At 39.5% G+C, this 12,584-nt stretch overlaps 1 protein-coding gene across 7 annotated transcripts in view; it reads right to left on the bottom strand.

Moving 5' to 3' along the window:
* LOC140633280 (coiled-coil domain-containing protein 7-like) overlaps nt 1–12,584 on the bottom strand; it is a 356,022-nt gene that overhangs the window by 167,759 nt on the left and 175,679 nt on the right. For all 7 annotated transcript variants that reach the window (XM_072825599.1, XM_072825602.1, XM_072825600.1 and 4 more), the window contains one exon: nt 146–256. In XM_072825599.1, coding sequence (XP_072681700.1) covers nt 146–256 — 111 coding nt within the window. The remainder of the gene's footprint in view (nt 1–145; nt 257–12,584) is intronic.

Genomic DNA, 12,584 nt, shown 5'->3' with positions numbered 1-12,584 from the left:
AGTTATCTTAGAGTATTCACACTTTAAATCAAAGGGCAAACATTTCTATAAAATATATGCCTAAATACATATTCATGAACCAAAGTAAAAAGATCTAATGAATATAACTTAAAATAATTTAGTTATCTATAATTATTATACTTACTAATAGGTGTTTCATCTAGGGAAGTTTTTTGTTTCTTTACTTGCATTTCTGTTTTTGACTTTGAGTCCTGATGCTTTTGCATAAGGTTTTTGTCTGGTACATCATCATGAGCTACATAAGGAGATACATTATTATTAGTTCATTAAACAGAAAAAATGGATCTACTGTGTTATCTCTAGAGATCAAATTTATAACAAGTATATGGCAGTATTTTCTCTCATTTTTTTATAAATAGAAAATATAAATAAATTACCATAATACTAGACCTAACATTTTATGGTGAGAAGAATTTTTGTGTGTGTGTGTGTGTGTGTGTGTGTGTGCTGAAGGAGTCTCATTATTTCATAAATATTTCCTGGCATCAAATATATTTTATATTAGTCCCTACTTGTTTTCAGTTATTTGAGTTTATGTTCATAGACTTAACAGCAAAATTGCATACATATAAGATTATTCATTTTACCATATTTGTAATTGCAAAATACTCAAAAGCACCCAAATATATGATTGATTGAATAACATAGTAATACCAACTATGATGTGTAATGTGCTACAAAGAGTTATATATGCAGCTCTAAAAGAATTTTAAAAATTGCTAAAACCCAACTTGAAGGGATTGCTAGGAGGTAAGGTTACATGGGAAAAAACGCAAACGGAAGATATCAATTATGCGTGTAGGAAACAAAGAATGCAAAATAAAAAGAAAGTATATACTTACCTTTAGAAAAATAAACACATGAAAGATAAACCAGAAAACAAAGTAGTTGGTCACCAAAAGTTATGTAGACCCTGCTTGTGGAATTGCACACAATGACAACTGCTAGATCTAAGCATGTCCCTAGTGCTGATGATAGTCTATAATACAGTGAACTTTTCTCATGTTTAATGAAAAAGAATGTAGGACCTTGAGAATCACTTTGCCCAGTGATCCAAGAACCATGGATAGTTTGCCTTCACCATGAAGGAGGTAATCTTATAAAATTTAGTTAGGGACAGTGGCACTTTGTGAAGTATGTCACTGTAGATCCCCTTATTCAAAATGTCTTTCAGCCTTCCACTGTATACTGATACCCTCCACAAATACTGATACCTTCTATTGAGCTTAGATAAGGGTACTACCCAACAAAAACAGAAGGCACATGGACTCACACGTGGTAACAAGACTGGATCATTAATACAAAAAAAAAAAAAGCACAAAGACCTGGTATCCAAGTAAAATCTAGGGAATAAATTGAGAAGGAGAAGTATGTCTCATTCCATAGGAGATAATTGTTGAGCTTTAGTTTCTCTAAGCTTCAATAAATACAAAGGAGGCCCAACAATTGGTAGGACTTTCTAGCTACTAGTGCTTTGGCATTCATCAGGTGATAATCTTGATGATATTCATCAATCAGGATACCAAAAGGTTATCTATCTTTAAGTAGGACATGATAATAGAATGTCTTAGGGGCCCTCCAACATGCCACCCACTCTGTCTATCTCTTTGGACCCTCTGGCTCACATTTTTGTTTGGGTTATAGATCTCAGCAACCTCTTTGTTCAGTGATAAGAGCCCATGGCAGAAGGATATTGCTAGAGATAAATGGTGCCCATTGGGCTTTTGGTACCAGTCTTCTGGAGTCAGTTGAAAGTTTTAAGAGACTATTATTGACCTGTTATAAGGTCTTGGTGAATACTGAGTGTATGACCCATGGATATGAAGTAGTCTTCTGACTAGAAAAACCACCCAACAGTTATGCATAGTTTGGCTTTTATTCTCTAATTATCTTGGAGTACTCACAATTTAGGTCAAACTGTAAAATTACTAATAAAATATAAGCTCTAATACTGATTCATGAATGAAAGAAAAAATCTTTCGATGAGTTTAATTTAAAATAACTTAGGGGGGGGAGGAGTAAGATGGCGGAAGAGTAGGGTCCCCAAATCACCTGTCTCCACCAAATTACCTAGAAAACCTTCAAATTATCCTGAAAATCTATCAATTCGGCCTGAGATTTAAAGAGAGACCAGCTGGAATGCTACGGTGAGAAGAGTTCGCGCATCTATCAAGGTAGGAAGATGGGAAAAAAGAAATAAAGAAACAAAGGCCTCCAAGGGGGAGGGGCCCGCGAGGAGCTGGGCTGAGGCCGGGGCGAGCGTCCCCAGGACAGGAGAGCCCCGTCCCGGAGGAGCAGGAGCTGCACCGACCTTCCGGGCGGAAAGGGGCTCGCAGGGAGGGGGAGCAGGACCCAGGAGGGCGAGGATGCCCTCGGGCTCCCGGGGACACTAACAGAGCAATTGCGCCCCCAGGAGAGTGCGCCGAGCTCCCTAAGGGCTGCAGCGCGCACGGCGGGACCCAGAGCAGCTCGGAGGGGCTCGGGGGTGGCTCCGCGGAGGGGGCTGCGCGGCCCCGGGAGCAGCTCGGAGGGGCTCGGGCAGAGGAAGAGGCTCTGTGCGGAGGGGGCTGCGCGGTTCCAGGAGCAGCTCGGCGGGGCTTGGGCGGCAGCTCCGCGGAGGGGGTTGCGCGGCCCGGGAGCGCGAATCCACCAGCGCAGGCTCCGGAGCACAGGGCGCCGGGACACAGCCCAGGATCCCGCCTCCCCCGGGACAGGCAGAGGCCGGGAGGGCCCAGGACAGCGAGGACGCTCCTGCCCCGAGCTGAACAGATCAGCGGCCCCGCCCGGAGCCTCCAGGCCCTGCAGACGGAGAGCTCTGGAGCTACTGCGGGGGCTGACTCCAGGGCTGCAGAGCTGGCCCCGCCACTGCGGTTGTTCCTCCAGGGGCCTCACGGGGTAAACAACCCCCACTGAGCCCTGCACCAGGCAGGGGCACAGCAGCTCCCCCAAGTGCTAACACCTGAAAATCAGCACAACAGGCCCCTCCCCCAGAACACCAGCTAGACTGACAACTTCCAGGAGAAGCCAAGGGACTTAAAGTACACAGAATCAGAAGATACTCCCCCGTGGTTCTTTTTTTTTTTTCTTTGTTTTTGTTTTTGTTTTTGTTTTGTTTTGCTTTTTGATTTGTTTCCTTCCCCCACCCCCTTTTTTTCTCCTTTCTTTTTCTTTCTCTTTTTCTTCTTTTTTTGTTCTCGTTTTTTTTTCCCTTTTTTTTTCTCTTTCTCTTTTTTTTCCTTCTTTCTCTCCTCTCTTTTTCTCTTTTTCCCAATACAACTTGCTTTTGGCCACTCTGCACTGAACAAAATGACTAGAAGGAAAACCTCACCTCAAAAGAAAGAATCAGAAACAGTCCTCTCTCCCACAGAGTTACAAAATCTGGATTACAATTCAATGTCAGAAAGCCAATTCAGAAGCACTATTATACAGCTACTGGTGGCTCTAGAAAAAAGTATAAAGGACTCAAGAGACTTCATGACTGCAGAATTTAGATCTAATCAGGCAGAAATTAAAAATCAATTGAATGAGATGCAATCCAAACTAGAGGTCCTAACGACGAGGGTTAACGAGGTGGAAGAACGAGTGAGTGACATAGAAGACCAGTTGATAGCAAAGAGGGAAACTGAGGAAAAAAGAGACAAACAATTAAAAGACCATGAAGATAGATTAAGGGAAATAAACGACAGCCTGAGGAAGAAAAACCTACGTTTAATTGGGGTTCCCGAGGGCGCCGAAAGGGACAGAGGGCCAGAATATGTATTTGAACAAATTCTAGCTGAAAACTTTCCTAATCTGGGAAGGGAAACAGGCATTCAGATCCAGGAAATAGAGAGATCCCCCCCTAAAATCAATAAAAACCATTCAACACCTCGACATTTAATAGTGAAGCTTGCAAATTCCAAAGATAAAGAGAAGATCCTTAAAGCAGCAAGAGACAAGAAATCCCTGAATTTTATGGGGAGGAGTATTAGGGTAACAGCAGACCTCTCCACAGAGACGTGGCAGGCCAGAAAGGGCTGGCAGGATATATTCAGGGTCCTAAATGAGAAGAACATGCAACCAAGAATACTTTATCCAGCAAGGCTCTCATTCAAAATGGAAGGAGAGATAAAGAGCTTCCAAGACAGGCAGCAACTAAAAGAATATGTGACCTCCAAACCAGCTCTGCAAGAAATTTTAAGGGGGACTCTTAAAATTCCCCTTTAAGAAGAAGTTCAGTAGAACAGTCCACAAAAACAAGGACTGAATAGATATCATGATGACACTAAACTCATATCTCTCAATAGTAACTCTGAATGTGAACGGGCTTAATGACCCCATCAAAAGGCGCAGGGTTTCAGACTGGATAAAAAAGCAGGACCCATCTATTTGCTGTCTACAAGAGACTCATTTTAGACAGAAGGACACCTACAGCCTGAAAATAAAAGGTTGGAGAACCATTTACCATTCGAATGGTCCTCAAAAGAAAGCAGGGGTAGCCATCCTTATATCAGATAAACTAAAATTTACCCCAAAGACTGTAGTGAGAGATGAAGAGGGACACTATATCATACTTAAAGGATCTATTCAACAAGAGGACTTAACAATCCTCAATATATATGCCCCGATTGTGGGAGCTGCCAAATATATAAATCAATTATTAACCAAAGTGAAGAAATACTTAGATAATAATACACTTATACTTGGTGACTTCAATCTACCTCTTTCTATACTCAATAGGTCTTCTAAGCACAACATCTCCAAAGAAATGAGAGCTTTAAATGATACACTGGACCAGATGGATTTCACAGATATCTACAGAACTTTACATCCAAACTCAACTGAATACACATTCTTCTCAAGCGCACATGGAACTTTCTCCAGAATAGACCACATATTGGGTCACAAATCGGGTCTGAACCAATACCAAAAGATTGGGATCTTCCCCTGCATACTCTCAGACCATAATGCCTTGAAATTAGAACTAAATCACAACAAGAAGTTTGGAAGGACCTCAAACACGTGGAGGTTAAGGACCATCCTGCTAAAAGATGAAAGGGTCAACCAGGAAATTAAGGAAGAATTAAAAAGATTCATGGAAACTAATGAGAATGAAGATGCAACCATTCAAAATCTTTGGGATGCAGCAAAAGCAGTCCTAAGGGGGAAATACATCGCAATACAAGCATCCATTCAAAAACTGGAAAGAACTCAAATACAAAAGCTAACCTCACACATAAAGGAGCTAGAGAAAAAACAGCAAATAGATCCTACACCCAAGAGAAGAAGGGAGTTAATAAAGATTCGAGCAGAACTCAACGAAATCGAGACCAGAAGAACTGTGGAACAGATCAACAGAACCAGGAGTTGGTTCTTTGAAAGAATTAATAAGATAGATAAACCATTAGCCAGCCTTATTAAAAAGAAGAGAGAGAAGACTCCAATTAATAAAATCATGAATGAGAAAGGAGAGATCACTACCAACACCAAGGAAATACAAACGATTTTAAAAACATATTATGAACAGTTATACACCAATAAATTAGGCAATCTAGAAGAAATGGACGCATTCCTGGAAAGCCACAAACTACCAAAACTGGAACAGGAAGAAATAGAAAACCTGAACAGGCCAATAACCAGGGAGGAAATTGAAGCAATCATCAAAAACCTCCCAAGACACAAGAGTCCAGGGCCAGATGGCTTCCCAGGGGAATTTTATCAAACGTTTAAAGAAGAAACCATACCTATTCTCCTAAAGCTGTTTGGAAAGATAGAAAGAGATGGAGTACTTCCAAATTCGTTGTATGAGGCCAGCATCACCTTAATTCCAAAACCAGATAAAGACCACACCAAAAAGGAGAATTACAGACCAATATCCCTGATGAACATGGATGCAAAAATTCTCAACAAGATACTGGCCAATAGGATCCAACAGCACATTAAGAAAATTATTCACCATGACCAAGTAGAATTTATCCCTGGGACACAAGGCTGGTTCAACACCCGTAAAACAATCAATGTGATTCATCATATCAGCAAGAGAAAAACCAAGAACCATATGATCCTCTCATTGGATGCAGAGAAAGCATTTGACAAAATACAGCATCCATTCCTGATCAAAACTCTTCAGAGTGCAGGGATAGAGGGAACATTCCTCGACATCTTAAAAGCCATCTATGAAAAGCCCACAGCAAATATCATTCTCAATGGGGAAGCACTGGGAGCCTTTCCCCTAAGATCAGGAACAAGACAGGGATGTCCACTCTCACCACTGCTATTCAACATAGTACTGGAAGTCCTAGCCTCAGCAATCAGACAACAAAAAGACATTAAAGGCATTCAAATTGGCAAAGAAGAAATCAAACTCTCCCTCTTCGCCGATGACATGATACTCTACATAGAAAACCCAAAAGTCTCCACCCCAGGATTGCTAGAACTCATACAGCAATTCGGTAGCGTGGCAGGATACAAAATCAATGCCCAGAAATCAGTGGCATTTGTATACACTAACAATGAGACTGAAGAAAGAGAAATTAAGGTGCATTTACAATTGCACCCAAAAGCATAAGATACCTAGGAATAAACCTAACCAAAGATGTAAAGGATCTATACCCTCAAAACTATAGAACACTTCTGAAAGAAATTGAGGAAGACACAAAGAGATGGAAAAATATTCCATGCTCATGGATTGGCAGAATTAATATTGTGAAAATGTCAATGTTACCCAGGGCAATATGCACGTTTAATGCAATCCCTATCAAAATACCATGGACTTTCTTCAGAGAGTTAGAACAAATTATTTTAAGATTTGTGTGGAATCAGAAAAGACCCCGAATAGCCAGGGGAATTTTAAAAAAGAAAACCATATCTGGGGGCATCACAATGCCAGATTTCAGGTTGTACTACAAAGCTGTGGTCATCAAGACAGTGTGGTATTGGCACAAAAACAGACACATAGATCAGTGGAACAGAATAGAGAATCCAGAAGTGGACCCTGAACTTTATGGGCAACTAATATTCGATAAAGGAGGAAAGACTATCCATTGGAAGAAAGACAGTCTCTTCAATAAATGGTGCTGGGAAAATTGGACATCCACATGCAGAAGAATGAAACTAGACCACTCTCTTTCACCATACACAAAGATAAACTCAAAGTGGATGAAAGATCTAAATGTGAGACAAGATTCCATCAAAATCCTAGAGAAGGGATCTCTGGGTGGTGCACCGGTTTGGCACCTGCCTTTGGCCCAGGGCGCGATCCTGAAGACCCAGGATCGAATCCCACATCGGGCTCCCGGTGCATGGAGCCTGCTTCTCCCTCTGCCTGTGTCTCTGCCTCTCTCTCTTTCTCTCTCTGTGACTATCATAAATAAATAAAAATTAAAAAAAAATTCCTAGAGAAGAACACAGGCAACACCCTTTTTGAACTCGGCCACAGTAACTTCTTGCAAGATACATCCACGAAGGCAAAAGAAACAAAAGCAAAAATGAACTATTGGGACTTCATCAAGATAAGAAGCTTTTGCACAGCAAAGGATACAGTCAACAAAACTAAAAGACAACCTACAGAATGGGAGAAGATATTTGCAAATGACATATCAGATAAAGGGCTAGTATTCAAGATCTATAAAGAACTTATTAAACTCAACACCAAAGAAACAAACAATCCAATCATGAAATGGGCAAAAGACATGAACAGAAATCTCACAGAGGAAGACACAGACATGGCCAACATGCATATGAGAAAATGCTCTGCATCACTTGCCATCAGGGAAATACAAATCAAAACCACAATGAGATACCACCTCACACCAGTGAGAATGGGGCAAATTAACAAGGCAGGAAACAACAAATGTTGGAGAGGATGCGGAGAAAAGGGAACCCTCATACACTGTTGGTGGGAATGTGAACTGGTGCAGCCACTCTGGAAAACTGTGTGGAGGTTCCTCAAACAGTTAAAAATAGACCTGCCCTACAACCCAGCAATTGCACTGTTGGGGATTTACCCCAAAGATACAAATACAATGAAACGCCAGGACACCTGCACCCCGATGTTTATAGCAGCAATGGCCACGATAGCCAAACTGTCGAAGGAGCCTCGGTGTCCAACGAAAGATGAATGGATAAAGAAGATGTGGTTTATGTATACAATGGAATATTACTCAGCTATTAGAAATGACAAATACCCACCATTTGCTTCAACGTGGATGGAGCTGGAGGGTATTATGCTGAGTGAAGTAAGTCAGTCGGAGAAGGACAAACTTTATATGTTCTCATTCATTTGGGGAATATAAATAATAGTGAAAGGGAATATAAGGGAAGGGAGAAGAAATGTGTGGGAAATATCAGAAAGGGAGACAGAACGTAAAGACTGCTAACTCTGGGAAAGGAACTAGGGGTGGTAGAAGGGGAGGAGGGCGGGGGGTGGGAGTGAATGGGTGACGGGCACTGGGGGTTATTCTGTATGTTAGTAAATTGAACACCAATAAAAAATAAATTAAAAAAAATATAACTTAGGGAATAACATCAGCAAGATGGCAGACTGAGAGGTCCCAGCCCTGAATCCCACATAACACTGAATTAATAACCATTCACAGATGAAATACATTTATGAGAGCTCCAGAGTTCAATTGATAGGTTACCCAGCACACCAATGAAGCATAGAATTCTAAAACACTAGTATTAAAAAGAGTAAGAAAAACAGTTTCAGTATATCCACGTCACTCCTCCACCAAGCCATCACAGCCCAACACTGAAAGGGATGTCTTCACTCACAATTTCTCCCATGGGGGAAAGAGAAAAGGGATTATCAGGCTTCCAAAGCCTTTCATGGTGATGCCTGAGAGACACATCCTATCTTACCTCTCCTAGAGCCCTGAAGGAACCAGCCTGGCTGGATTGTCTGAATATAGCTACAAGAGCAAGCTCTCAAACAAAACCCTAACTTTATGACTCAAAGAACTGTAAGAGAAAAACAAAATAAGATCAAAGTTAGCAGAGGAAAAGAAATAAAAAAGCTTAAGGCAGAAATGAAGAAATAAAAACAGAAAAATGATAGAAAAAATCAACTAAGAGTTGGGTTTTTGAAAAGATAAAATTGGCAACCAATAGCTAGGCTGAGAAAAAAAGAAAAGATTCAAATAATTAAAATCACAAATAAAAGAGGATATATTACTTCTGATGTCATAGAAATTTTTAAAAATAATATGAGCAATTAAATGTCAACAAATTGAGCAGCCTAGAAGAAGTGGGTGAATTCCTAGCAACATACAAAATACCAAGACGGAATCAAGAAGAAATAGAAAGCTTGAATGAGTCAGTAACAAATAAGGAGGTTGAGAGCAATCCAAAAGCCATCCATCAAAGAAAAGTCCAGGATCAGATTGCTCCATAGGTGAATTATAACAAACATTTAAAGAAAAATTAATACCAATCCTTCTTACAGACATGCACATACAGTAAGAAAGAATGTGTATGTATTTATGTGTGTATGTGTATATGTGCTTGTACACACCAATGGAACAGTTCTATTTTAATTCATCTGGGCCAGTATTACAAAATACCACGGAATGGATACCTTGTAAACAACAAAAGTTTATTTCTCACAGTTCAGGAAGCTGGGAAGTCCAAGAACAAAGATGCACAAGGTCATCTTCTGGTGAGGGCCCCATTCCTGACTCATAGCTGGCAACTTCTCACTGTGTACCTCGCATGACAGAAGGCATGAGGGATCTCTGTGGGTCTCTTTTATAAAAACACTAATCCTAATCATGACAGCTCCACCTTTATGACCTAAGCACTTCCCAAGGCCCTCACTCCTAATACCAACACATTGATTATTAGGATTTCATCTTATAAAATAGGAGGAAACACAATAATCCACTCATAGCAAATTTTGGAATCTTTTTATGAGGCCATCATTACCCTGATACCAAAGCCAAAGACTCCACAAGAAAAAAAACAATAGGCCAGTATCTCTGATGAACACAGATGAAAAATCCTTAAACTACTGGAAAACAGAATTCAATAGCACATTAAAAAGGTCATACATCATGACCAAATTGCATTTATTTTAGGGAGGTAGGGATAGTCCAACATATGCAAATCAATCACTATGATATACCACATTAGAGAGAAAAGGATTAAAAAAAATCACATGATTAGCTCAACAGATGCAGAAGCATTTGACAAAATTCAACACATTTTCATGACAAAAAATTGTCAATAAATTAAGTGAAAGAATTCATCTAAACACAACAAAGGCCATACATGAAAAGTCCACAGCTAATGTCATCCTCAATATAAAAATGTAACATATATGTTATATATATACATATATGTACATATATATAAATACTATCCAGATATAAGAAGAAAATCCTACCATTTGTGACAACATGGATGCAACAAGGGCATTTATGCCAAGTGAAGTAAGTCAGAGAAAAAAGACAAATATTGTAAAATTTCTCTTATATATGGAGTTAAGGAAAAAAAAGAACTCATAGAATAGATTGGAGATTGCCAGAACTGGAAGGTGAAGCCAGAACTGGAAGTGAAAATGGTCAAAAGGTACACATTTCCACTTATAAAATAATCAAGTTCTAGGGATATAATGTACAGTATGGTGATTATCATTAATAATACGGTAATATATGTGAGAGTTTCTAAGAGAGTAGATCTTAAAAGTTCTCAGCACCAGAAAAAAATGTATCTATGCGTTGTGATCATTTCATAATATATAGTTGACCTTTGAACAATGTGAGGACTAGGGGCTGTTCAAGAATCAAATGTATACATATCTTGAATTATTATGTTCTACTCTTGAAACTAATACAATGTTACACATCAATTATATCTCAATTAAAAAAACCTAAATCATAAAGAATAAGAAAGGGAACTAAAACTGAAATTAATTTAAGGAAATGAGGCTACTGAAGTAAGTAAAACAACACTAATGCAAGTAAATCAGTAAAGTATTTGAAAAGAGTGGAGGGGTGAACCATAAACAAATCACTATCTTTTTAGTAGGTTTTTTCTTCTAGCATTTTTTTCTAGTGTTCTGCATTCTGAAACAATTTAAGAAATATTAAAAGATAGAGCAAATGAGTACATAAATTGATGTTGTTCAGGCTGATTCACACATCAGAAGGTAGGACATACATGAAACAGAAGAAGGAAAGAACAAGCACTGAAAGGATAGATTGGAATTGAAGGTGCTATGAGAATCACAACTTCTAAACATATCTTTGTGGGGGATACCCAGGTGGCTCAGCGGTTTAGTGCCGTCTTCAGCCCAGAGCATGATCCTGGGGACCCGGGATTGAGTCCCACATCAGGCTCCCTGCTCTCTCTGTGTGCGTCTCTCATGAATAAATAAATAAAATTTTAATAAAAAAACATGTCTTTGAATGTACATATGCATGTATATATATGTATGCTTATGTGAGTATGGCTATATATACATTAATTATACATGCATGTATGTTGATATGTATATGTGTTTACATTGAAGTTATTTTAACAAACCAAAATCTTGTGTGTGATCTTTTAGGCCCAATCTTTGACAATTGCAAAGGCCTCATCTGGCAATTGGCATGGGGTAGTCTTAGTACTCCACAGCCAGTGAACTGCAGACATCAGAGGTGGTTGTAGTCATAGACAGAGGCCCATCCAGGCTGGCAATATCTGCATTCATTGTCCATGTGCCTCAATTTTGAGACATTCTTATGCATAGAGGATTCAGCTAAGACACTATATTACTCATATGCTTCTACATAGTTTACCTTTCCATTACCATCTCATCGTAGATTTTTTTATTAGTTTTGACAGTTTTCACCACTTTTACACTCCTAACCCTCCCCCATCACTAACCCATCTCAGCCTTCAAATCTCTACAATAGGAAGAGCCTTTTGTATGGGGATTCTTTGATTATGAGATGATATTCCGTCAACCTACAATGCTGTCAACACTGATATTCTGACCCCACTCAATGCTGTTCTATGGGCAAAATGGAAATTTCATTGATGTAGCTGGAAACTTTTCTTGTTTAGACTCTTTCTAATACAATTATAGTAACAATAAGTGCTTAATTTTAGTTTCAATTTGTCTTGCTATTTTCATTGATCAACTCAAAATCTGGCATCTCTCTCCCCTACAAATTACTGCAGCAAGCAATTATTGTTAATGAAGCATAATCCTTTTCTGGAAGGAACACTAGTGAACACTTGGGGATCTTTAAAGGGGTACTGCTGTGTCACATGCAAGAGTCAGATGATCCCACAGGGCCCATGACCATTCAGGACAACATGTCTCAGGGTATGCTAGCAGATTCTGTGCCATACTTTAAGACGGTGCTTTTAATTTCTGAGAGGGAACAATGGTTCTTCTATTTAGTGCCTATTTTGCTGGCTAAGATGTCCAGTGGGTAGGTCAAATTAAACTTCCAACAGAGGAGCTTTGAGAAAGCTGGGAAAGCAATACCTTGGCCACTACTTACAGTTTCACCATCTATGGAATTAAAAATTTTTGAAATCTCTGCATGCTGAGTTGCACCCAATGACTTATTAGTTCTAATATTCTGGGA

This window comes from Canis lupus, chromosome 5, assembly GCF_048164855.1.
Source record: "Canis lupus baileyi chromosome 5, mCanLup2.hap1, whole genome shotgun sequence".
Classification (NCBI taxonomy): Eukaryota; Metazoa; Chordata; class Mammalia; order Carnivora; family Canidae; genus Canis; species Canis lupus.
The sequence above is the reverse complement of the archived record's forward strand: the minus strand, read 5'-3'. Positions and strand labels throughout refer to the sequence as shown.